This window comes from Vombatus ursinus, unplaced genomic scaffold, assembly GCF_900497805.2.
Source record: "Vombatus ursinus unplaced genomic scaffold, bare-nosed wombat genome assembly UNPS02015175.1, whole genome shotgun sequence".
Taxonomy (NCBI): domain Eukaryota; kingdom Metazoa; phylum Chordata; class Mammalia; order Diprotodontia; family Vombatidae; genus Vombatus; species Vombatus ursinus.
The window spans coordinates 22,891,813-22,918,561 of NW_020954953.1; the positions used below are offsets into that span (position 1 = coordinate 22,891,813).

Here is a 26,749-nt window from a genome sequence, read left to right on the forward strand (position 1 = left end):
CTCTGAAATGAAGACCCATCTTTTAGAAGATATAAATATTTTTCTTATAATGCTGTTTGAGAGTCATGCAATAACAGTTGACCAAAAATTGAAATTGTGGGTCACCCAAAACGCTATGAATAGGTAGTTGTGGCCTTGACATGTTACCAACAAAGGATTGCACAAAGAAGTAGCATCAAAGACACTGTTAGAGATCTATAATGGTCAAGCAGTAGAGTGAGAGATAATCGGGTGGCTCATGTGCTCCATTGATATGCACGGCATGTTGGAAGACCCAGAGAAAAATGCCTCAATATGTTTCTCAGAGCCCCTGTGGAGGACGTAAAAGAGGACATAAAGGTGTAAGGTAAGAGTCATACAGGATGAGAATGTGTGGAAGATTACAACTGGTACCATTGGAAGGAGTGTCATAATCAATGATGTTGCAAATCCATTGATGGAGGTTTATCACACTTTAGAAGCTGATGGATAAATGAGGGATACAGTCTTAAATGTGCAGTGTTACAGTAAGCCATTTAAAAATAAGCATGAGGTTTAAATATGATCTGAATTTAAGGAATAATCTAATGAAAAATAGGTACCTTACATCATTAATTTTTTTCCTCTCCATTTGTTTCAGGTGTTTGCTTTGGATTGACCCAAATTAACGCTGGAAGTTGGAACGATAGGCTAATGTATGTAGATCAAGTCTTACAGCTTGTTTATGATGATGGAGCTCCTTGCCCTTCCAAGAATGGCCTGAAATATAAGAGTGTAATTAGCTTTGTGTGCACACACAATTCTGGGGCAACCAATAAGCCTGTGTTTGTTTCCTTGAATAAACAGACATGTACTCTTTACTTTTCCTGGCACACCCCACTGGCTTGTGAGAAAGAGGTGAGTCCGTTGAACTCTGTGTCAACTCTGAAAGAGATTTTGCTTTGACTTTTGATATATCTGTTCTGGATTTCAGTGTCTTGTCTTTCGTATTACAATTGTATCACTGACATTGAAGGTATCTGAATGTACCCAGGTTGTGCTAGCCGTAAAACAACTTGATGGAAAATATAAGAATGATATGATGAAACTTTCTAAAAAAAAATTAGCTCAGCAGTTGTGCTTATGTTGTAGAGTTTTCAAGTCCTGGCATAAATGCTGCTTTGTGCCTTTGGATATGCTGATATGTAACATGACTCAAATTTCCTGTAACAGGAACAGTGTTCAGTGAAAAATGGAAGCTCTGTTATTGACCTCAGCCCTTTGATCCATCGAACTGGTGGCTATGAAGCTTATAATGAAAATGATGATCTATCTGATACCACGCCAGATTTCTATATTAACATCTGTCAGGCTCTAAATCCCATCCATGGAGTTTCTTGTCCTGCTGGAGCAGCAGTATGTAAGGTTCCTGTTGATGGCTCTCCCATAGTAAGTATCATATATACAAGTTTGAAAAATAATTTTGACAATAGCCTTTATGGAAATAAAACTGGTGTTATGCATACTGTGTCTTTTGACATGGGGAGAAGGCTAAGGAGTCAAATACTGTTTATATGTGTATATCTTTGTATACATATACATATGTGTGTGTGTCTCACGTGTCATTATCCCTGAGTACAGACTTCTGTATCAGAGGCAGAGGGGCTGGAAAGTATATTTCCTGAGCCTAGCTTCTTAGTGTGAAGTACAAGACTTGTGCAATTCAAAACACTTGTGAAATGCAAGTGTATCTTTTTATTAGCTAAGAACTCTTAATAAGACCTTTTAATAAATAAATCTTGTAGGAAAGTGAATATCATATATTTTGATTTTCTACAGTGTTGTGAGTGTATGGGTTTTTAATATTGAAAACATTTTTAATAATTATATTCACTTATTTCAGGTTGTGATTTCTGGAAAAAAGTCTCAAAAACATTTTATTTCTATATTTTTGCAGTCATGTGTTTGAGATACTAAATACTATTGTAAGAGATGGATGTAAAAGATAGATTCATTTGTGAACTGAATTGTATACTCCATAGGTTCAAAACTGAACTCTTATCTTTTCCACCAAACTTGTACCTCTTCTTAACTGCCCTTCTACTGTCGAAGGCACCACCTCCCTCCCAATCACCTTAGCTTATAACCTAGGTACCATCTTTGGCTCCTTACTGTGACATTTGTGCTACTTTCACAGCATCTCTCACATACTCCCCTTTCTGACACTGCCATCCTGGTGCCAGCTCTCATCTCCTCACAGATGGACTATTGCAATAGTCCGCTGGTTTTGGGGCTCCCTGCCTAAAGTCTCTCCCCATTCTAGTCCATCATCTAGTCAGCTATCAAAATGATCTTCTAAAAGGCAGGTCAGGGTATGACCTTGTCTCTCCCTATTGTGCTTGCACTGTACGTACACGTGCACACACACACACACACACTCTCACACTCACACTCAGAGGCACATGCCTTCCCCCATTCAGTGAACTCAACTGGTTCCTTCAGGACCAAATAATAAACTCCTCTGTTTGCCTTTTAAGCCCTTTTGTAACTCGACCCCTTTCTGGGAGGCCAGATGAATAGGAGCTATGAGCTCACTGGAGGTAATATTCAATAACTTAGATTCTTTGAGAATAAGATATAAATGGAAATGATTGACAGTTATCAGAACTTTTTTGATCATTACTGATAAATTCATATTCTGGTAGCATATAACTTCCATATGGCAAACATTTTGGTCTGAATTGCTTGTGGGTTCATAGATGTATACTTTTTTGTTATTTTATTTAAATACTTAATCGGCTATCTCTTGAAAAATTGTTTTCTTCAGCCAGTTGTTTTTTCTTTTATCTCTTAGGATGTTGGCCGTGTCACGGGACCTCCACAACTTAATCGTGCAACTAATGAAATTTATGTCACTTTTGATAGTTCTACCCCATGTCCTTTAGACAGAAATGCTAACTATTCCTCAATTATTTTGTTTCATTGTAAGAGAGGAATAAATATGGTAAGCAACTTCTTTTCATGGCCTAAACATTAACATTTCATTTATTGGTGTGGCAAATGCATGGTATAGTGTATATTTACAGTGTAAGGATGTTATTCTTCCCCTTATTTAAAAAAAAGAACCCAATAAAACTGCTCTGCTTTGGATAAGTCTAGTCCCAGACCAATGACTGGGAGTTTGCAGACCTGATAAACACTGCTACCAATCAGCTCTGTAGCCGCTGGGAGGGCAGTGGAATGAGTATTAGAGCTGGAGTCAGAGAACCTAGGGTCGTGTTACAATTGTGAGTAACCTAGAGTACAGTCTCTGGGCCTCAGTTTCTTTATCTGTAAGATGAAGGTATTGGATAAGAAGACCTCTAAGTTCTCTGCCAGCTCCAAATCTGATTCTGGGCAAGTTGATTGGCAGGTCATTTAGCCTCTGCTCCTCAGTCTCTTTGTAAAATGAGAGAATTGAACTAGATGATCTTTAAAATCTCTTCCGGTTCCCAAAATTTATGATTTTAATTCAAGGATGGAAAGAATAATTAGGAAGCCAACAATGAAAGTTAACAATAGAAATACAAATATCACTCTTTACATGCCGAAAACTTTGTAATAATTTGTAAATTATAAGTAAAGTAGTGGCAGTGTATTTTAGAACTCTTGAGTATAAAACTAAGGGGTTTAATTTTAGCCCAGTATAAGGAAATAGGCTAGCCAGGTGGTACAGTAGATAGAGCACTGGGCTTGGAATCAGGAAGACTCTTTTTTATTAGTTCAAATCCAGCCTCAGATACTTACTACCTGTGTGACCCTGCGCAAGTCACTTATCCCTGTTTGCCTTGGTTCCTCATCTGTAAAATGAGCTGGAGAAGGAAGTGGCAAACCACTCTAGAATCTTTGCCAAGAAAACCCTAGATGGGGCTGCAGAGAGTCAAACATGACTAAATAGCAACATAAAGAAATACTTTAAAAAATTACAGCACTGAAAAAATTTGAGAGTTTTCCATCACTGGTGGGCTACCTATGGAAACTGTAGTACTACTTTTCAAGGATGTTCTTAGAATTCATGTTTTGCTTAGGGATTAAATTAGATTACCTTTAACATCCCTTCCATCTCTAATTCTATGATTTTTATGCCCCTAAATAGCCAATACCTAGTGGTACTACTTAGCCAGTGGACAGCCTTGAGCAGCCTTAGCCATTTGCAATAATAATAATAATAATAATAATAATAATAATAAACATTTATAAAGAACTTTGAGATTTACAAAATATTCCTCACAACAACCATGGGAAATGGTTCTATTATTCCTATTTTGCACATGAGGAAACTGATGCTTGAGTTAATTGACTTGCTCACAGGGAATAAGCTTATGGAATAAATCCACAGACCCAAAAGTAAGAAAAAAGACCACTCTGAATGGCAGAATTTGCAGTCAAAGTCCATGTACTTTTTTCTCAGGAGAGGGCCTCTGGCCTGTTGATGTAGATCTGTCATTTCATCCTTTATACCCATTTTAAACAAGTTTGGTTATTTACCAGAAATCCAGAGTGGATTCAAGCAAGGTGGGGTGGGGTGAGGTGGTGGTAAGGATGAGGAGGTTAGCAAGACTTCCAGAGGGAGATACAGTAATAATGAGAAAAGAGATTCCCCCTGCCCCCCCCCCAAAATCCCATTAAAAAAACCTGAAAAACAGAATAGTTTAGGGTCCATTTAGGGTAGGGACAGATAGCCTCACATAACTCCTGAGGTTCTCAGTATATTTCAACTTATTTCAAAAATTGTCATTTATAATGATGGATAATTAAGAAAAGGTTCAATTATGTTTAGCGTATTCTAAGAAGATGAACCACACAGAATATTATAGAAAGATTTCTATCAAATGGTTAGAATTTTTCAAATGGTATTTGAAGAGATAAATCTGAAAAGTTCCTTTATGTGGAACACTTCTTTCCCTCATAGTGTTAGATAAGTGAGGCTTTATGCTTCATTTAGGATTACATGTAGGAAGACAGTGTACTGCACACCATGGTTGAGTCTTGGAGTAGCTACGTGGTGGCAACAAGTTAGTGTTTACTTGCCTTTAGAAATCTGGAGACTGAATATTCCAGGTTTGTGGGGCTTATTTGAAATACTTTTCCCCTTGTGGTTTCTTTCCTTCCTGAATGGTATGTACCATGTAGGAGCAATTGAATATAGACCATGTGCAAAAGAAATCTTTAACATCAGACAGAAATAGACTATTTGGCCTAATGAATATATTTTACCCCTTTCTCCTGTTTTAATTGGCTTCAGATTCTAGAAATAACGAATGCATATGTTTTGGCAGAGGAGTGAACTTTAGCTGTAAACAGAAGTAAGCTGTTTCTATCCTTTGCAATGACAACCTCTAAGGCCCTTCAATGGCTACTTAAAATCTTAATATCTTGATGCAGACTTGTAGAGTTTCTGGGGCAGTGTGATGTAATGGAAAGGCCATTGCTCTCTGAGGATTCGGAGGAGCTGGGTTGGAGCACTGCTTCCCTCCATAGCTGAGTTGATATTGGATAAGTAATTCAGTGCCATTTTTTTTCCTTCTTCAAGGTGATGGCATGTCTACTTCATAGAATTGTTTTAAGAATCCATTGAGATGTTTGTGAAAGCCCTTTCTATTCATAATGCACTGTATATATAAATATAAATATAAAGTGGCATTTAAAAATTATTATTAGCGATCATTCCCTGGAGTTATATAGGCAGTTCCAGGGGACTACAGAATTGTTCCAAAGGGGCTCTTATGGAGCCCTTTACACTTGTCATGGCTGATTTTCTGGGATTCAGAAAAGGCCTATTCCAGGTTACCTGCAGCCATGGAACATTCCTTATGTCTGCATCTTCAGAGTCCTTGTCCCCAGTGACATCTTGCTATTATTGATATGCCAGACAGGTACTGTTGGTACCCAGAAGTACAGGTGTGTAGTACCTTCTGGTAGGTAATGCACTATACTACTTTTTAACCCTATGTATGGCGTATCTCAGGATATGGTTAGGATCTCTTGATAATCATATTACACATTTTGTGTCATCTAGGATAATGGTGGTATTTTAAGAAAATTATGACATTTCCTATGAAATTAAAATTTTCTGTTTTGTTTTTTTTAAAATAGGGATCACCAAAGATGATAAGAACCAGTGGTTGTGATTATGTGTTTGAATGGGAAACTCCAGTCGTATGTCCAGATGATGTAAAAACTGTGGGCTGTTCAGTGACAGATGAGCAGCTGTACTATAGCTTTAACTTGTCTAGTCTTTCTAAAAGACCAGTTAAGGTAATATTCTTGATCTTTGGCATTATCAACACACACACACACACACACACACACACACATACACACGTATATGCATATATATACAGACACATGTGTGTACATGCATTATGCACTGAAGTATTTTTTTGAAAGAGCTATAATTCTACTATAACATTTTTTTGGAATTTTTAGTGTCCTCTGTACCATAATGTATTTAGTATTTTTGAACAAATAAGTCACCATAGGTAGCAAAACTTTTCATTATTCCTTTGCTCCAGACATGGAATAGTTTTCCCTGTTAGATGACTTTCTGTGTTTGTGAGGGTAGTGGCTAATCTTTATGTAGGGTCTGTGGAAGTCAAGCTACTACAAAGGTGTCAGGATTTTGAGGAATAAAGGCAGTTTCCTGCCCTTTCTAAATATAATGGCCCATGATAGGCACCAGTTTGATGTGGAATTAGGTGTATCTGTTTACATGTTTTCATTTGAATATACTGCTCTTCTCAATAAATTACTAGTCAGTTCTTTTGAAATATGTGTGTGTGTGTGTGTGTGTGTCCAAATTAATGCCACTCTTTGTATGCTATAAAATTTTAATTGTTCATTAGATGGTACTGCATATATTTAATGTCAATGTGGAGTATGTCAAATGTTAGCCAGCAGCTTAATATATTAAATTCTTTGACTCTCTGGCCTCTTGCCCAATTTGCTGAAAATGATTAAATAGATAACAATTAGTTCACCAGAAAGGTGAAGTGAGGGAAGGGGAATCCAACTTGAGAAGCACCTGTGCCTGGACAGACTGTACTATGTAAGCCCTGCTGTGGTTTGGCAGTATCATTGATGTTTAGGTTGCAGCTATGTCTTCTAAGTGATGTATCTGCCCCTTGGGGGCCTTGAGTGTTGTAATCAAGTCCATTGACCTAAAGTTTGCAAAGTTAGGATAAGCTTTTGGAGCAGACGTCTAAGTTTCTTTGAGGTCTGAGTCTGTACGTAGCCTCCACCCATAAGGAGCCTCAGTTAGGTACAGTGGGACTTAGAAGGTGGAACACTCTTAGCCAGTGTGTGAAAGCTCAGGGTAAAAGAGACAATACAAGAAGCAGACTTAAGGCCTTGGTTGTGGATAAGTCTGCCTCCGTTGCAGGATTTATGAAGGCTAGGTGATGAACTGGAAACAGAGCAGAGGAAAAGAGGAGAAATCTGAGTGATAAAAGTGGAGGCAGAGATCCTAAATAAATAGAGGTTCTTTACAGACTCTCAGGGAGGCGGGGGGGGGGGGATGACTCATTAGACCAAGGGCATGTCAATAGCAATAATATACCTAGGTGAACATCTGGCAGGAGGGTACAAAGGTGTGATCTCAGCAAAACTGTGACAAAGGTGAGAGGGATGCATATGTTAAGACAGTTCAAAATATGTGACCTTATTTAAAGACAGATTATTTAACAGTGAGGTACAAATAACAGATGATTTATATTCATAATAATCCATAAAGTATTTGTCCATCTAGGTAACTCATGGACCCCATACTTACAATGTGGGTGTGTGTTCTGCAGCAAATAGTGATCCTCAAGGGAGCTGTAAAGATGGAGGGGTGTGTTTGCTCTCAGGGAGTAAGGCCTCTTCCTTTGGACGGCTGGCATCGATGAGTTTGGATTACAGACATCAGGATGAAACGGTCATTTTAAAATATCTAAATGGTGATCAGTGTCCTCCAGGTGAGTCATTATAATGGGGGTATATTATAAGTTAAATATGAATTTTGGAAATTACTAGAAAAACTGGGAGCTTAAAACACCAGACACTGAAAGCTGCCAAACCCATTAAAATTTTTTTTTTAAATTGGAAGACAAAACGTATAACTCCTTGGAATAGTCATAATTAATATAGACTTTAAAAATAAACTTAATAGCACTATATGCAGAAGAATGTTTTACATTTAATGACCATGACTTGTAATTATTACTATCCAAGTCAGTGATTTATGTAATGGGTGGTTACATTATTATTTCCTGCCTTATGTTCTAATCTACGCCTAACCCCTTGGCATGGGCAATGTACTACTTGTATGATATTAATTGCATATGTGGTACTTATTTTCAGAAACTGAACAAGGTGATCCCTGCATCTTTCCTTTCATCTATCGTGGAAAGAGCTATGATGATTGTATTAGAGAAGATAAATCAAAACTTTGGTGTGCCACAACAGGAAACTATGACAATGATCAGAAATGGGGATATTGCAGAGCTTGTAAGTAGAAATGTTGGGTGTGGCCATGAAAGAACGTTGGTGATCTTTAGACATATATGTACAATCATATTAAACATATTTCCACATTAATCTACATATACTTTTTTTTTTCAATTTTTTTTTTTCGGGCTAGGCAATGGGGTTAAGTGACTTGCCCAGGATCACACAGCTAGTAAGTGTTATGTGTCTGAGGCTGGATTTTGAACTCAGGTCCTCCTGACTCCAGGGCCAGTGCTCTATCTACTATGCCCACAGCTACCCCTGCATATACTTTTACAAAAAAACCCAAACTATCTTTTTTATGCCATTAAATCTACTAAGAAAAGTTAAATAATAAAGTTAAATATATAATACAAGAGCACATGATGAAGAATAGGGAGACTATATATTTCCCTGCCAGATTAATGACACAGACTTTTGTGTCTTTGGAATTTCAAGAGAAATTCTGAATTTTATACGAAACTTTAGATGTTTTTTTTTTTTTTAAATCAGGAGAGCCCAAAATGTAATCTATTTCATGAACATTATTCTCCACAGCAAATAGCTATCGATCATCTACTATTATATTCAGCTGTGATGAAAATATTGATATTGGGACGCCACAAGTTTTCAGTGAGACCCGTGGATGCGAGGTGACTTTTGAATGGAAAACAAAAGTTGTCTGTCCCCCAAAGAAGATGGATTGTAAATTCATTCAGAAACACAAAACCTATGACCTGCGGCTGCTTTCTTCTCTTACTGGGTCCTGGTTGTTTGTTCATGATGGTACCTCGTGAGTAGAAGTTTCTGTTTAACATAGGCCAGACAGTAGTAGCAGGAGAGTGTTAGGTGGGTTTTAAAACCGCTTGATCTCAAGTTCATTCATTGGTAATGGAGAATGTTTGTTTTCAGCTTCGACTGTAATTCTAGTCTTTGGGTTTAGGTAACTTCAGATATGACAAATATTTATTAATCGCCTGGTATGTCCAAAGTACTATACTGTCTGCTGGTGGATACAGTGCTTGAGTTATAGTTTCTGTTCATCATATTGTTGGAAATAAATGCTCCTTAAATTAATGGGGGAGCTGTTCTAGTAGGTAGAATATGAACCATTGTTCTTAAATGAAAGCAAGCAGTTCTGAATCACCTGGAGGGGATCGCTTAGTTTTAATGAAGGTATTTTAACTTTTACTATCCTCTAGGGTGCCAAGCTGACTTTGAAAAAGTGTATATGTATATGTATGTGTGTGTGTGTGTTTTATGTCAGTTGTATGATGTCCTAATATTAATCTACTTCTAAAACTGAGTATTTTATTCCAATTTCATGTGGGAATACCAATATATTGAGTTCAAAAGTTTGAATCCTAATTCATTTTATTGAATAATTTTCACTTATAATGAATTTATAATTTACGATATTTATAAGAATTTTAGTTTTCTGAAAATTCACGAGAGTAACATTTTGTCCATTTCTCAATGCATTAGAATAGAGCATTAATGTCTTTAGAATAATCATATTGCATTTTCCCCAATGTTCTTCTTCTATTGATTTCTAGGTACTATATTAATTTGTGTCAGAGCATATATAAAGGACCTTCTGGCTGCCCTGAAAGGGCTAGCATTTGCAAAAAGAGTATAACTGGTACTGTCCAGGTTTTGGGACTTGTTCATACACAGAAACTAGATGTGACAGGTAATCGTATTGTATCCTTATAGTGATTGTTCTGGTCATCTGTCTTTGTAAAATGCGATGACTCTCTGAGTCTGTGACAGTCTCTTAGGTCTAGGAAGGATTTGACCGACTGCTTCTAAAAGTTATACACTTATGAATACCCCATTTGCACATCAAATGAACCATTGTTGTCTTCTAGCCCTTTTGAGATTCTGTTCCAATCAGGGCCCATGCCTGAAGTTTAGTAGCCCCAAGTATCTTGGAAACTGACTTTAGTCCAGAGGCAGTAGGAGCTGGAATTGTCCCATAAATGACACATGCTGTTTGCTGCTTATCTGAAATCCATATTGGTTCCACTTGCTTAATTGGATGTGTACTTGATGTAGAAGTCCCAGAACGGTTTTGCAAACAAGTAATTTACAAAATTGCCCAGAAACCTACTAAACATTTATTTCAAGATATATTTTTGTATTGTCTTACTTTTTTTCAACTTAGTTACTTCAAAAGTTCTATGATTTTTACTGTGTAAAAGCTTCTTCTACCAATGTAGATCGTAACCCTTCTACCTCTCTACATTTGAGTTGCTGTGACAAAAAAAAAAAAAATCAATCACGTGTGAACCAACTCTCCCTTCTGTGATGAGCCTCTTCAAACTTAGCTAAGCTGATCTTCAAATGACCTCCCATTGCTGGGTCTGCACTTGATCCTTTCCAACTGTGTAGGCCCTGCCAGAGTTTGCATTCCACTGATACAGTCTTTGAGAGTCAAGTCACTTCTGATACTGTGATACATCATCAGAAGAGGACTGCAAAGGAGAGAACTACCTTACTATATACCTAAAATAATTTCCTTTAACTCTACAAGGTTTCTTACCCTTGGGTCCCTGAACTTACTTTTTAAGTATTTTGATAACTGCATTTTAATATGATTGGTTTCTTTGATAATTTTATGTATTTTACTTTATTTCACTTAAAAACATTATTCTGAGAAGAGGTCCATGGGTTTCACCAGCCTGATAAATATGTCCATGGCAGTAAAAAGGTTAAGAACCCTCCAGTATTTGTATTGAGGTTTGGATGGTTGTAATCAGAGAAGCTCACTTTAGTGTAAGCAAATTTAGATTAGGAAGCATAGATACCACTGTAAGTGAGGCTCACATATGTATTATCCAGTAGAGCAGGGATGTAATGCAGATTAAATGTTTTATGTAAATCTGAAAAAAAATGTGATTCGTTAATTTGTCAAGACCATTAAAGCTGGACCTTTTTCAAAGAGGCATCAAATAATCATAGCCAATAGAGAATGTTGTAATTTTTTAAATAAAGAAAGGCAGAGATTTTAGGTTTTTAACATATTGCATGCATTTAGAGAATATTTGAACTCAGTTCAGATCATTGACGTGAACCTTTTCTCTATATAAATGAATGAGTCAAGGACCACATGTTAAAAATAGTTTAGTTCCCCAAGATTCTTCAAAATGAAGAATCAATTTTTGCATCTTTAGTAAATATTTCAGTATGGTATAGTGTTGTAAGAGTTATTAGTATTATGTTAAGTGGGACTTTTTAAACTTAAATATTAGGCAAGTGGTTATGAAGTTTCTCTTTAGCATACCAGAATTTTGTTTTGGACTTTAGTATTGTATATATTTCACTAAAATCCTTTTTCTTCAGTGTACTAGAAATATTGTATAATTAAATTATTTATGTATTGCAGGTGACAAAGTCCTTGTAACTTATTCAAATGGCTATGAGTGCAGGCGAAATAAGACTGCAACCACAGTTATAGAGCTGAAATGTGCGAAGACAGTTGGCAAGCCCACGCTGAAAAGGTGGGGATTGCTTTGATTTGAATTGTTTATCAGAATAAGATTGTGGAAATTGTATACTGACAAGAATTTTCTCAGTAATTCTGGACCCAAGGCAGCTGGGCCCAGAAAATAATAAATCTTATAATTTTATTTCTGTAAAATATTTTATACTTTGTGAAGTTTATCTAGTTCATATCTAGACATATTAGGCACCCCCCGCCAAAGTTCTGGGTGTGAAGGCACGTGTTGCTTAAATAACTTTTGTGAGAAATAAAGTTTCAAACCCTGGATTTAATTAGGAAATATGCACAAAAGCTGTGTGTAGGAAAGCACCTCAGGTTCAAATCCTACCTCTTATACTACCAGTGCTTAGCATAGAGCCAGTAGCGCATAGTAGGTGCTTAATAAATGCTTGTTGACTTGATCTGACCTTTGTGACACTGGGCAAGTCACTTAACTTCCTTGGGTCTCAGTTTTTTTCTTCTGTAAAATAGGTAACATGGCCTCTGAAGTAGCTCCTAGCCTTATATCTGTGATACTGTGTTGAAGTGTCAGTGGGGCATTGAGGCAGAGAGTTCTTTTAGGTAATTAATGATATGATTCTCTAAGCTTACTGATCTATAAAATGAGAGAGCTGGACTAGAAATAGATTGCTTTCCAATTCTTCCTCTATGATCCTATGAGTTTTATGTAGATCATGCACAGTTCTATATACCTAGCTCTTGTCTTTCTCCTGAGCTCCAGGCCTATGATACCAGCTGCATATTGGACATTTCCCATTAGATGATTGGCATCTCAAAATCAACATTCTCAAGGCAGAACTCATGTTTTTCCCAAACCCACCCCATTCCTCTTCTTAATATCTTTATTTTTGTTAAGGGCACCATCGTCCAGTCTCTCAGGTTCATAATTTTACAGACATCTCTAACTCTTACTTTCTCTCCTCCCCTACTCCTATATCCAATCATTTGTAGATTGGATAAATAAAATAAACAAAAAACCAAGCATTTATTAAATGCCTACTGTGTTCCAGGTTCTGGGGATACAAAGACCAAAAAAAAAGTTGTTCCCTACCTTCAATAAGGTCACATTCTATCAGGGGATACACACATGAGTATAAACTAAAATACATACAAAATGAATACAAGGTAATTTTTTTATGAGGAAGATACTAGCAGCTGGGATTTGGTGGAGGTGAAAGTGGGAGTAGGGGAAGAATTACAAAAAGTCTGACGTAGGAATCGGTGTTCCCTATTTCCTCAAGGATCCAATACAAATTCTTTCGTTTGCCATTTAAAGTCTTTTGTGGCCTGTTTCCTCTATCTTTATTTAGACATCACTTCACTTACTCTGGAGTTCAGCCAAATTAGCTTTCTTGCTTGTCTTTGTAAACTATATTTCATCTCCTGTCTCTGTACCTTTACAAAGGCTATCCCTTATGCCTGGAATATATTCCCTGTTCACCTCTGCCTTTTAGAATCACTAACTTCTTTTAAAGCTTAGTTTAAATGCTGCCTCTTACATGAAGAAGTCTTTCTTGATTCTTTGTAGCTAGGATTGCCTGTCTCCCCATCCTCTAAAATCACCATGTATTTACTTTGAATAAGTCTTATATAGTCTTAAGTATGCGCATGTACAGACTGTATCTGCCAATAAAGTATAATTTCCTTGAGGCCCTGGACTGCTGTAGGGTTTTTGTCTTTCTCTTTACAGTGCCTGGTACAGAGTAAGTACTTAAATGCTTTTTGAATGATTGATTTACCATGTATGAATTGTGTCAAAAGGAAGTTGGCCACCAGAGGGAGTATGTTAGCTAATGTTTGTGTGTCTTTGCTTCCAAGAAGCTGGAAAAAGTAAAGTCAAATAACTTGAGGTTGCCATGCCTTGAATTTCTGTGGGTTTGGGAAAGGGAAAAATTAAGAAACTGGGAAAGAATTAAACAAATTCAAAGGATTCAAATTTCTGAAAAGTTTGCAAAAACCAAAACCAAAAATTCTAAAAGCAAATAGACTTTATCTTTTAAATTTTGTACTACTTTAAAAATTTTAAGATATGTATTTTAATAGTTTTTTAAAATGTTTGCATATTTTATAATAATGCCATCATACTGGGTGGTCTCTTTCCCTAAATACCTCTTACTTTTACAGCAGAGATATTGTGTCACTAAGAGGTTTTAACAATCTATCATTAATTTGACTTCATTTTGATGTCAAAGTTATGAATTGGCATAGGAAACTTTGGAGATTGTCTGGGAGCATTAGTACGTGAAAGGGATATGATGACGAAAGACAATTCTGTGCCTGAACACTGAGAACTGACTTGTTGCTTAGTATGTTTTTGAAAACAAATGTTTGATTTAGGCATTCAATAAACTATATTTTAAGAGTCAACAATCCCCAAGGATAATGTGATCATTAGAGTTCATGATATATTCATTCTCCTTTATAGGTTTGATAGAGAGAGCTGTACATATTACATTATGTGGGAAACTCGAGCAGCCTGTGCAGTGAAGCCACAGGAGGTGGAAATGGTGAATGGGACCATCATCAATCCTGTCAATGACAAGCGTCTCAGCCTAGGAGATATTTATTTTAAGTAAGTAAAATATTTTTCTTTTGAGTACCAAAATGTGTTTAAAATTAAACCACTAATTCACCAGCATGGAGCAAAGCAAGATAAATTTAGTGTTGTGTTTTAGTTACTGTAGCTAGGGGTAGTTATATTTTCTCTTATTATGGGAGAAAGCATCACTGAACTATTAAGTCTAACACCAAAGATGGTGAATTCTTCAGTGTGCAAAATTTTCCCCCTCTTTTCCTCCCTCCTTCAGTTTTTTTAAAAATAAATTTTATTGATATCTTTTGTTTTTATATCACCTAAATTCACCCCACCCCCTGCCCAGTCTTTTCCTCTCTCCTCAGAGAACAATCTCATATAACAAAAATATTTCCCTTAGTAGAATTGAGGAACAGAAGATTTTTAAAATAATCTGTCGCATAGTCTATTGGGATGCTAGAAGAAGAGGATTAATCCTTTATGCTTAATAGTTCATAGAAAATTTTTATTTCTGTGGTCTATTTTGGTCTGAGATATTAGTCTTCTGGAGTTAATTAACAATGGTCAAAGCACTGGCCAGAGTGAGGGAAGAAAGAATATAAATAACATTTGCCAAATATATTTAAGGCTCTAAAAATGGTCATGTAGTGACAATGCTAGCACATTATAAGTAACCTCATGCTTTCAGAGAAATGTTTTGGGTAATATGTTTACCATGGTGCTATTTACCTCTTCCTCCAAGCGTAGAAAAGGCAAAATGAAGCGTGTGGCTCTGGAGCTATCTTTTTCTATTTTGAACTTTCATTAGGAGGAACAGAGGTATCCCTGAAGCTGGTCACGAAAGAACAAACTACCAAGTTTGGACAAAGTTGTAAGACATAGCAACCTGTAAAGATTCTTGGTCATATGCTGAACTGTCCACAACCATTGTATGCTTCTTAACAAGACTAGAAGGCATCCCCTGTGGTGTGGTTGGTGTGGTTTTTCAGCAATTAGAGAGGCTATAATGATATATTTTGTTTTCATTTCAGGTTATTCAGTGCCTCTGGGGATATGAGACCTAATGGGGATGCTTATATGTATGAAATCCAGCTTTCTTCTATCACAAATTCAGCAAATCCATTGTGTTATGGAGCTAGTATATGTCAGGTTAAAACAAATGATCAACGCTTTGGTAGGCAAGTTGGATCTTCGGATAAAACTAGATATTACATTCAAGGTAATTACTCTTAATCTTCTCAATATCTTCTCCCCAAAATAGGTTTAAAGTCTTAAGTGGATTCTGTTCTCTCTTAATTTCTCATTAAACCTGTGAACTAGAATTATAATACTTAATAAAGACTTTGCTATTGACACTAATGTAATATGTTCAGAAGAAAACTTGTTTATCAGCAAATCAGCCAGCTCTGTAGCTAATCTAAAGTGTATTTTATGTGTAGGCTTATACGTTTCCCTAGAGGAAAAGGGATGAAAAAAAATATATTTTTGTCAGGTTATTTATTGAAGCAGACATTATGTTTTGGCATTGATCCTATCACAGATAGCAGTGCCAAGTTGGATGGTCTAGAATAGGCACATTTTTTGGTTTCCAAAAAATGGAATAATGTTGGTACTACAGCTCAGATGACCTTAACAGGGTATTCACAGGTATCAATGCATATTTGAACACAATGCCTACTACAATTGAACTGGCTAGGGGTCTAGTGGAAAGGAATGTTTTTACTATATTTTTCTATATAAAATCTTAGAGTTGTATTGAATCTTAGTGAATGGTTTCAGCCATCTAATTTTATAGATGAGGCAATTGCAACTCAAGAGAAGCTAAGGGATTTGTCCCCAAGATTGCACAAGGCTAAGACTGGAAGCAGGTCTTGATTCCCATTCTAGTGGTCTTTTCCTATACCATATTTCTTTTTAATTTATTAAACATTGTCCAAGCTAATGTTAGGTTCTGGGGAGCATAGACAAAAAAATGACACAGTCTCTGCCCTGAAAGAGCTAACATGCCACTGAGTTCTAGATGATGGATTCCAAGCCTTGTTTTTCAGCCATTACTCTCCAATTACTGATGACATCCTGCAACAAACCAGAGTAGAATGTAATTTTGAAGGGTTGTAATTATAGCTGTGAAAAACCAATAGAGCTGGAAAACATGAAATGATGTCATCAGTTTTATACCTGGAATATACATTTCAGATGACTAGTGAAATAATATTTTAGTTTTATAAATTTTATTTTTTTTTATTTTGAATTTACACCACATAAAGTGAGCATAATGAAATTATTTTTGAAGGTTGTTATGGCATTTCAAATTGTGTGTTCCTTTCTCTTGGTAGATGATGACCTAGATGTTGTGTTTTCCTCTTCCTCTAAGTGTGGAAAAGATAATACGAAATATGTCTCTTCTACCATCTTTTTCCATTGTGACCCATTGGTGAAGGAGGGTATCCCTGAATTTAGTCATGAAACAGCAGACTGTCAATACCTCTTTTCATGGTATACCTCTGCTGTGTGCCCTCTGGGGTAAGTATAATTTTTTTTCTTTTTTTTCTCTGTAATTCCAGTTTTGTTAATTTTGAAACAAAAGTTGGTAAATAACTGAGCACCTACCATATGCAAGGCCCTGTGCTAGGCAATGTTGGAGGATACAAAAGAGAATAGAAGCTAGGTCTTTGTCCTAATCAATATAGCTACTATGGGACCTTGAAAGACCAGTAGGAATCTGTCCTCCTGACTGATCCTTGCTATTCAGTGTTACACAAACATGTGGGATAGGGATACTTTACTTTTATCGCTCCAGTTCACCCTTATCCATTTCTGTTCTACAATAAAAGTGCATATCAAGGAAGTGGGGGGATGCAGACCCCTTTTAGACTCCCCCAGACCCAAGATTGATAAAATTTTTCATATTTGTGATTGGATATGAATATGTGACAAGGAATCAAGTTTCACTTGCTACTTCTGATTGTTCCTGCTGTATGGTTACATATCTCATCCCAACTGCCCTGTCCCAAAGCTGACAACTTGCCTTACTATATCCAAGTCTTATTCTACATCCCACTCATTTCTAAAACTTATGAGTTGCTACCCTTGTTGATTCCTTCCAAGAATTACATGTATTATAAGGTATCATATGATAAATACCATAAATAAAAGTATAAATAAAAAAAATTTTCAGTGCATTAAGAATTCAAAGGATGAAGAGATTGCTTCCGAGAACCTGGGAAAATCAGAGATGGCTTAGTGGAGGAGAGGTAGTATTTATTTTGAACTTTGAAAGATAGGGTAGCACAAAGAAGAGATTATTTTGGGCAGAAAGAACAGTATGGACAGAGGTACTGAGATAGAAAAAGTCAAGGTATATTCAGGGAATGTCTAGTAGTCAAGTTTAAGTAATAAAGTATGTGTGTGTGTGTGTGGTGGGGAAATAAGGTTTGAATACCAATTTAAGGACTTAAGACATGGTTTGGGCAGTTGAAATTGTCAGAATTTTTGAGCTGGGGAATGGCATGATTAAGTTAAGATGGGATTCTTTAGGAAAGTTAATGTCAGTCACTATAGGATGAAACTTGAGGGAGGTAGAACCAGTTAGGCCTTCAAATGATTGGCACTGAAAACTTGGACCAGGTTGGTGGCAGTGGGACAGAAATGAAGGAAAGGAAATGAAAGAGAAGAGGGTTAAGTGTAAAGATTTCATAAAGGAAAACACAACAGGATTTTAGTGATTAACTCCTCTCCTTTCTTTACCATCCATATCAAAAGATGACCCCAAGTTCTTTACCTTGGGTAACTAGGAGAACAATGGTACCATTAGAAATCAGAAGAAGGTACTGGAATAGTTGTCTTTTTAGATATTCTGGAATCTACTTCCTATCTTGTATTCTCTCTGAATATGCTTCATACTTAAGAACTTCAAATATCTCATTTTATCAGTGTAATTACTCCCTTAAAAGATGAAGATTGCAACCTTTCTAGATATTAATGCAGTTCTCAAAATGTGGTCTGAGGACTCGAGGGAGTCCCTGAAATGCCTTTAGGGAATCCCTAAGGTCAAAACTATTTTCATCATGATACTGAAATGTTATTTGTCTATTAAACTGCTCCTCCCTTTTCCAACTACATATCTCTGTGAAACAGGATTTTATTCATATACTGTAACCAAAACAAAATATTTCAAAAGATTGAATGCAAAAGTAAGTATGAGAATCTAGTTGTCTTCTTTTAAGCCAGACGTTAGAGATTTGCAAAAATATATAAAACAATGCCACTCGTCTCACTAAATGTTTTTTGTTTTAGAAAATGTAGTTATTTTTCATAAAAAACACTATTTACATTAACATATAGTATAAGTTTTAATTTCTGATGTGGTAAGTAACAATAGCTGTATCCCACACAAATAAAAGCTCTTTGAGATCCTCAGTAATTTTTAAGAGAATCCTGAAACTATTTGAAAACTGCTGTTGCTGCTGCTGTTCTGAGTTTCTCTGTCTTTCCTAAGCTGGAAGTGCAGTAGCTACTCATGGGCTCAACCTCACTGCTGGTCAACTGGTTTGCCCCCCTAAACTGCCTGATCTGTCCTATCTTCCCTTCCCCCAACCCCCATGTTCCCAGGGGCTTACCATCTTAGTGATGCTGGACTTAGTGCAGATACCTGAGTGGTTTAACCCACTGAACCTCAGAACTCCTGAGCTCAGCTTGCCCAGGAACAGGGTCTATAGGCATGTGCCATCATGTTCAACCATGAATGTCTTTTGGTTTTTGTTTTTTTTTAAACCTCTTGTTTTTTAATTTATTTATTTTATTTTTTAGGCAATTAGGGCTAAGTGACTTGACAAGTCACACAGCTAGTAAGTGTCAAGTGTTTGGTCTGAGGCTGGATTTGAACTCAGGTCTTCCTGACTTCAGGGCTGGTGTTCTAGCCACTGTGCCGCCTAGCTGTCCCCATGAATGTCTTTGTGAGATGCTCTGACCAAAACCTTCATTATCCAGTTGTCAATCTGGCAATGAGTTGCTCCGAACTCCATTAGGCTGGTCTTTGGACAACAGGCATACATTTTGTTTCCAGACTATACTTATTGAAGCCTTTCCATCTTAGTAGGATTTATTGGAAGTGTGCTCTGTTTACAAAGCCTCCAAAAGAGTGATTTATACATACCATCATGAAGCCTTAGAGTAGATCTTCAGTGGACTGCCAGCTTGACTTTTTTGGGGGAATCATGAAATAATTACAAAAAATGCTTTGAACTCTGTACAGGTAGGAGCAAAGGATTTAGAGATGGAAGGTACCTGAGAAATCATCTCACCCGATCCAAATGTTTTATATATATGTAGCCGAGACACAGAGAGATCAAGTGATTTTATTTGGGAAGTAGAAGCAAGATTTGAATCTAGGTCTTCAGACTCCGAATTCAATGATCTTTTCACAGTACCCTATTTCTTGTAGGAAATGGGGTTTTAAATGAGTAATAACTATGTGGATACCTGCTTTCTTTCGAGACTTCTTTCCTAATGGCCTCTAAACAGAATTTCTGAGCATACTTTGCTTTTTAGATTTAATTGTATAAAATTCTCCCTCTGTTGTAAACTGCAGTCTCTTGAGGATTAGAACCTTTTCGTTGTGCTCTGTTAATGCTGATGGCAGTAACTGCTTAGGCGACAAGAAATACCTTGGTACTTAGCATTCTCTTTTGCTGAGGCTTTCCTTAAGTGTTTAACAGGGAGAGTACCTTTCAACCCACAGGTATGGGTTGCAAATTTTTGGATGGTAGTTGTGTGGTCCTTGACTATAACATAATGGATTGATGTTTGTGAGCCAAATCAGACTGCCTTTGGGGATAGGGCAATGCTCAGGGAAACTAACTAGACATAAATACATAATATCTACAAAGAAGACATAAACACAGATAAGCATGATGCAAGGTATAATGTGTTAAGAGCAAAGTACCTGTAGAAGCAAATTTGAGGAGGAAAAGAGGATGCTTTCATCTGGGAGGAGCTATGTACTATGTAAACTCTGCTTTGAAGACAGAAAAAGATTTTAGCTGGGATAGATGTGGAGGAAAATTCATTCTAAGCATGGATGAAGGCCTGTGAACATGCGCAGGGGCTGGAGAGGACAAGTTAAGACTGGGGACCGGTTTCGTTAGAATATATGTGACTTGATTCAAATGAGTTCTCTGTTAGTTGAGGTCCAGTTTTCACACAAAATGAAACAGTCATAGGTGATTCAGTGTTTAACAAAAAGAGATTTATTTAGCTATAGCATAAAAAGACTGTTCAACCAGGATACTGAAGCTTTTATCTTGGGTAAACATAATCTCCTTGCCTCCATATGGAAATGTGTCTGGTCGGCAGGGCAAGGTACGGTGGCTGATATAGTCTTAAGGGCACTGAGTCCATGTAGTCCTTTTGGTGCCCGTCAGTGACCAAGAAACCCTCACATCAACGTGGCTAGATTCTATAAAGAAGCTGCTGTAAGAGAGGTGCCTTAGCCCCCTGGGAGAGTTAAGTCCCTGGACTGGCTTTATATTGCCTCTGGGAAAAACCTAACCCATGTGATGGAGGTAGGGGAAACCCTAGTAAATAATGGTCTTATCAAAATGTTAAAAGGGCTATAGTGAGAAATGAGGAAAGAAAGGTAGATGGAACCTAGAAAATGGAGAACCTTAAATGAAAAAATAAGGAATTTGTATTTTATCTGATGATAAGGGGAACCATGGAAGGTTTTTGAGCAAGGGAGTAACGTGGTCAGGCTTGTGCTATCACTTGGATACAAAAATTTCCTTTAGGAATCAAAATGAAGCTGTTGTGTAGAAATCCTTAGGGTAGAATTTTTAAAAAGCAGAACAAAAAATTTATATTGAAGTGATGTCACTGTTTCTCTTCCTCCTAGGATGGAAGTTATTAATGATCAAGATGAAGATGTGCTGAATCACAAGGGTCTCTCTGGAAGAAGCCAGGCTGTTGGGGCAATTCTTAGCCTGCTTCTGGTGGTCCTTACTGCATGTCTCTTGATTATGTTACTATATAAAAAAGAAAGAAGGTAAGGAGAAAAGAATTGGGGAGAAGGAAAAATGTATGATTTGGTTATTAGGTTTTGAGGTGAGAGCAGATGACAAATAAAATTCCTGGTAACATTCATGTAGGAATGTAGTGGGAACATCAGAGCTTTAAAATCTCTCTGGGCTGTTGATATATGTACAAAAATCCTTAAAATTTAAGATAATAGATTCTGTAGTTTCTATAATGAGGGTGTACTGATATCAACTCAGTGAAGCCAGAAATGGTTGACATGAAGAAATTTAGAAGTTGGACACTGTTGAGTCTGATTCACATCCCATTGTAGCTGTTGGTATCCTGCATGTTGGAAGTGATAGCTTTATGAACCACTTTCTTAATAGACCATTATTCCAATTCATTTTCAGCTTTTTTAGTTATCTTATCTGCATGTCTAAGACTTAAAAGGCATTAAACACCATCTTCTCCTTTCTAAACAAACAGCTTTTTGTTCAGATGGTTGTATGAGGTCTAGAAAAATGGGAAATCAGCACCTATTCAGTGATTAAAGGTTGTTGTGAGGATCAAATGAGATAGCATATGCAAAACTCTTTGCAAACTTCCAAGCATTATACAAATGCTATTATTTTAAAACTATTTATTGCTTGAAAATCTTAAAAAAAAACTATTAGTTTTTTAAAAGAAATACCTAGCAACATAGCCCTAGCACTCAAAGAAATTGTATTTGAAGATAATATAAGTATAAAATTGCAGTAAATACATTTGATAATGACATTGCTGTCATATGCCCCATCCTTTGAGGGGTTAACACAAAGCTGGGACCAGAACCTAGATCTCCTGGATACTATTCCTTTAGTCATTCTACCACACTATTCTGCTATTTCTTTTAAGAATAAAGAGAAGTTATTTACTCTTACCATCACAAATATGTATTTTTCCATAGGGAAACTGTCATGCATAGAATAAGCAACTGCTGTAAGAGAAGTTCCAACGTATCTTACAAATACACTAAGGTAATTTTCTAGACTACTATGAATAGAACTTTAGATTCTCAGATTTGAACACTTAAAGAAATTCTTCTTTCTCTAGTTTAATTGTACTTCATGCCACCCTCTTCTTCCCTCGATACTATACATACCTGTTATCCTAAATTATATTTTTTGCTAAAAAGGAAAAATTCTGTAAGATAGGTTCCTAATATATAGATCAGAACATGCATATTTTGACTGCAGGGATTCATGGGAGGCCCTCCAGGTGCTTCTGGCTTGGGCAAGAATAATGCAGACAAGTTATGAAAGGTGCTTTTCTCTTTTTCTTTCCCATGTGACGCACAAGGCTTGTTCAGGTGATGAATGTTTTGTTCAGACATTGCTGTGAGCTTTAAGCCAAAGTGCCACAACTCTTACTTGTGCTGGTCACACTGACCTGCTCTGACCCAGTCTTCAGTAGAAAGGGGCCAAGTCTTGCCCTTGCCCTTGCCCAAGAACTGCTGCCTTCTCCTCCCAATTAATAATGACTAGAACTAGAAGAATAGCATAGGAAGGAAGTGTTCTGACATTGAGAACACTTCATCCAATGTGGTGGGGGGAAAGAGGTTTAGAGGGGGGAATGCTGGAATTGTAAACAGGGTTTACATCATATGTTCTTGCTATGCTGCTGTTTTTTTGACAGGTAAACACAGAAGAAGAGGCAGATGAAAATGAAACAGAGTGGCTTATGGAAGAGATTCAGCTGTCAGCTTCAAGACCTGGAAAGGAAGGGCAAGAAAATGGCCACATTACCACCAAGTCTGTGAAATCAGATGCCCTAACTTCTCTGCATGCAGATGACCAGGACAGTGAAGACGAAGTCCTGACCATTCCTGATGTGAAAATTCATTTAGCGAGAGGCACACGGCCAGGAGGAACAGACAAGTTTAGAAATCTACAAAGGAAGACATTCAAGCATGGAAATGATGACACAGTTGGTTTGCTTAAAGGAGAGAAGGAAAGAAAAGGAAAACCCAAGTCAGGACAGCAGAAAGCAATGGATTTTGCATATTCCATGTCATTTCATGATGACAGTGATGAAGATCTGCTCCATGTCTAAAACTCCCTCTCGTGCCTACAAGAGAAAATTTATTAGTGGGACAGAAAAGCATCTCCAACCAAATATGAAGACTTCACAACTTGATGCTTCTATAATTTTTGCCTTTAACAAGAACTCATTCGAAAGGGAAGAAGCTTTTGTACTGGTGACGGGGAGAAGGGGAATGATGGCTTAGCTTATTCCTGTTTGTTTACAGGTGATGGAAAAGTCATTGCCTAAATTAGCCAGATAATGTCGGTCCTCTGATTCCAGGGTTCTGTCCATGTCTGCATTTAGAAGCATAGCCATTAGAAGCTTATTAGCTCTTATTTAGTACAAATATACTCCCAAAAGGCAGGGTTTGATTTCAATGAAGGGGAAAAAAGCCCTGACACTTTAGACCATTTAAGATACTTGATTATTAGCATTTTAATTCTCTCTCCACCCCCTATTTATTGACTTTGACTACTCAGGTTTGCTGAAATAACAGTAAAAATTTCTTCCTGCCGGCAGGGGGGTATTCTATTGATTCACCCATTGTAGGAGAAAGAAAAGGTGTTAATCCATATGCTGGGATGGTCTGAGGTAAAATTTTTGGACCTGGTGTATCATTTATCCCTTATGTTTAAATATTTCATTTCTGGACTTTGGATTTTTTTTTTTTAAGAAACAAAATGTTCTTTGGTTTCTTGGGTGCTTCAAAAGGTTCACATTTTGTATATGGCTTTAGCCAAAAACAGCTGCTGCTCTTTGCATGTTATTCTTGGTCCTGGTCATATGAAGCAAATCTATCAGTATTTTGCTAGACTTCTGGTGAACCCAAACAACTGACCCAAAGATTGATTTCCTATGGAGTTGAGACTTGGTGCCATACCACAGAAAATAACCAGGTTTCTCAGGATTGTGGGTATAGGTCATCTCAGTATCATCTTTACTGTCTGTCTAATCTTATTTTTTAAAGAAAAAGAAAAAAAGAACTTTGTAAACCATCAGACCTACAGAAGCCTTAATTTGCACAATGTGTATCTTTATGGAACTAATTGCATGAAAAATGATGGGCCAAAATCTTATCAGTAGTATCATACTTCAATTCATCCTCTATTTGGAGGTCATAATTATTACTTATAGTGTTGCCTCTGTAGAGTGAAAATTATGGCATTCTTCCTCTAGCTCTTAACTCCTTTCTGGAAGTGTTTGTTGAATTATCTTCAGGGGGATTAACCTGATGTTGTAGAATTGTATATAGATATGTGGTATTCAAATTCTTAAAAACAAATAGAAAAAGCAAAGTCCCCTGGTTTGGCTGGCTTACTTGGTTTCAACGTGAGTGTATTTTTAAAGGTTGATTTCTCTCCCCATTTTCCAATAAAATTTACTGTAATATAAATAAAGTATTCTGCAATTTCAATAAAAGATAAATTATTAATTTGGTACTGCAATTTATTCCCCTTAGTGGAGAGAGAACTTCTAAAACTTTTATCTTAAAAGAAAAATGCTTTTAAGATACTGTGTTTTAAATGTAAAGTGTTCTGACTCTAACTTATATGAGTCTTGGTTTTCTTGATGCTATTTTCTCTGTAGAAGGGTACCAAATCCTGACCTGATCAGCTCCCTTTCCTTCTTTCATTTCCATCTGATCCATCATAGTTCCAAGATAACAGATCTCTTTATGTTTCTAATTTCCCAAATGGTGACCTGGAATCCCAGACAAATAACAGTACAGTGGGACTATACCGAATTTAATAGAAGCAGTCATTAAAAATGAGTAACAGTGATATGAAGGAAAAGTATAAAATGTAGGGTTTCTTTTTTTTTTTGGTCTGAGGAGGAGAGACTGGTTTTAAATCAAGAGTGAGTATATTAACATTAAAGCAAAATTAATACAGTCTACTAAAAATTGACTCAAGTAAATTTTATTTTGAGACTATGCTATTTTTGATTTTATAAATCCTTAAAGGAGCTGTCATTCTAATTAGTAACTTTGAGTATTGCTAGGATAAGCTTAAAAGAGTGTTACATATTCAAAGTATATGAAGAACTAGTAACTAGAAAATGATAGAGGAACGTGGGTAAAAATGTTACATTTTTCTCTTCTTCTCTATAGCCAGCATTAGGGTAAATGCTTGAATTGTATTTATGTTTGTAGGATTACTTGAATTTTTTTCCCCTTTGTTTCAGGTTAAGGGAAATATATGTATATTTTAAAAATAAATATTAGATGCTTTTAATTTTATTTTTTATAGATACCTTCTGTTTTTATATCACATTTATTTCCAAATATGTCCCTGGTTCTTCTTGCTCCCACTCATTAAGCCATCTTTTTAAATAAAGGTTAAAAAAAGAAGAAAGGAAAAAAGTTCAGCAAAACAAATGAATACCAGACCAGATCATTTCAAATATTGACTTCTCTAAGTTCATCCTCTCTCTGCCCTAGGTTCTTATTGTAGACTCTGAATCAGAGATAATTTACCCCTTAGCAAAAGATTGGAATGCCTTTTCTGTACATTTCTACCCTGCTGATTGATATTGTTTCACTTTTACCCAGTGGATTTGTTTAGTTTGCTTAGATAAGAGAAACATAGTTTGATTAGATTAATTTAACTTTTAGAATCTCATTAGCATTCATATACTTAGACACCTCTGATACTATAAAACCAAGGCTAGTAATCAGTGGTTTAGTTCCTTATAGTCATTAAAAGCAAAGGGAAGGAAAGAACTTTGGGATCTTATTCTTCTAGCTTTCAGGAATATTTACCTCAAGATGGAAAGATAACTTGAATTCAGAGGCTTAATCAATACAAGAGATCTAGGATGTGGTTTCTGGGTTGACATTTCAGTATCTTGTTCAAGGACTTAATAGAATAATTTTGCTCTATTAAGAAATTTTCATATTTTGTTTTTTTCCACTTGTGATTTGTAAGACGTTTGCTGCATCCTTAATTATAATTTTTACTGTTGTGAGTTCCCCTCCCCCAAAAATCTACTTTTAATAAGGCTTTTGAGATAGTTTTAAATGTTGTAAAATGAGGCTATTACTATATATTCATTTGTTATTTCTGTAGGACTTGGTGCTGCATAAAATATCTAGAGATACTAAAGCAACAGCCTTGGTTATGTGACTCATCCAGAAAACTGGAGAATGGGGCCAATTACACTTCAGCTTG

At 36.5% G+C, this 26,749-nt stretch overlaps 1 protein-coding gene across 1 annotated transcript in view; it reads left to right on the top strand.

The window, feature by feature from the left end:
- LOC114031528 (cation-independent mannose-6-phosphate receptor-like) overlaps positions 1–25,764 on the top strand; it is a 142,396-nt gene extending 116,632 nt beyond the window's left edge. Inside the window, exons 34-48 of the mRNA XM_027846658.1 lie at positions 620–876; positions 1,192–1,407; positions 2,813–2,962; positions 6,094–6,255; positions 7,745–7,952; positions 8,338–8,484; positions 9,022–9,256; positions 10,020–10,156; positions 11,852–11,966; positions 14,394–14,540; positions 15,533–15,720; positions 16,838–17,024; positions 21,394–21,543; positions 22,462–22,531; positions 23,190–25,764. Of these exons, the coding sequence (XP_027702459.1) occupies positions 620–876; positions 1,192–1,407; positions 2,813–2,962; positions 6,094–6,255; positions 7,745–7,952; positions 8,338–8,484; positions 9,022–9,256; positions 10,020–10,156; positions 11,852–11,966; positions 14,394–14,540; positions 15,533–15,720; positions 16,838–17,024; positions 21,394–21,543; positions 22,462–22,531; positions 23,190–23,606 (2,786 nt within the window). The 3' untranslated portion in view covers positions 23,607–25,764. The remainder of the gene's footprint in view (positions 1–619; positions 877–1,191; positions 1,408–2,812; positions 2,963–6,093; positions 6,256–7,744; positions 7,953–8,337; positions 8,485–9,021; positions 9,257–10,019; positions 10,157–11,851; positions 11,967–14,393; positions 14,541–15,532; positions 15,721–16,837; positions 17,025–21,393; positions 21,544–22,461; positions 22,532–23,189) is intronic.
- The last annotated feature ends 985 nt before the right edge of the window (positions 25,765–26,749 follow it).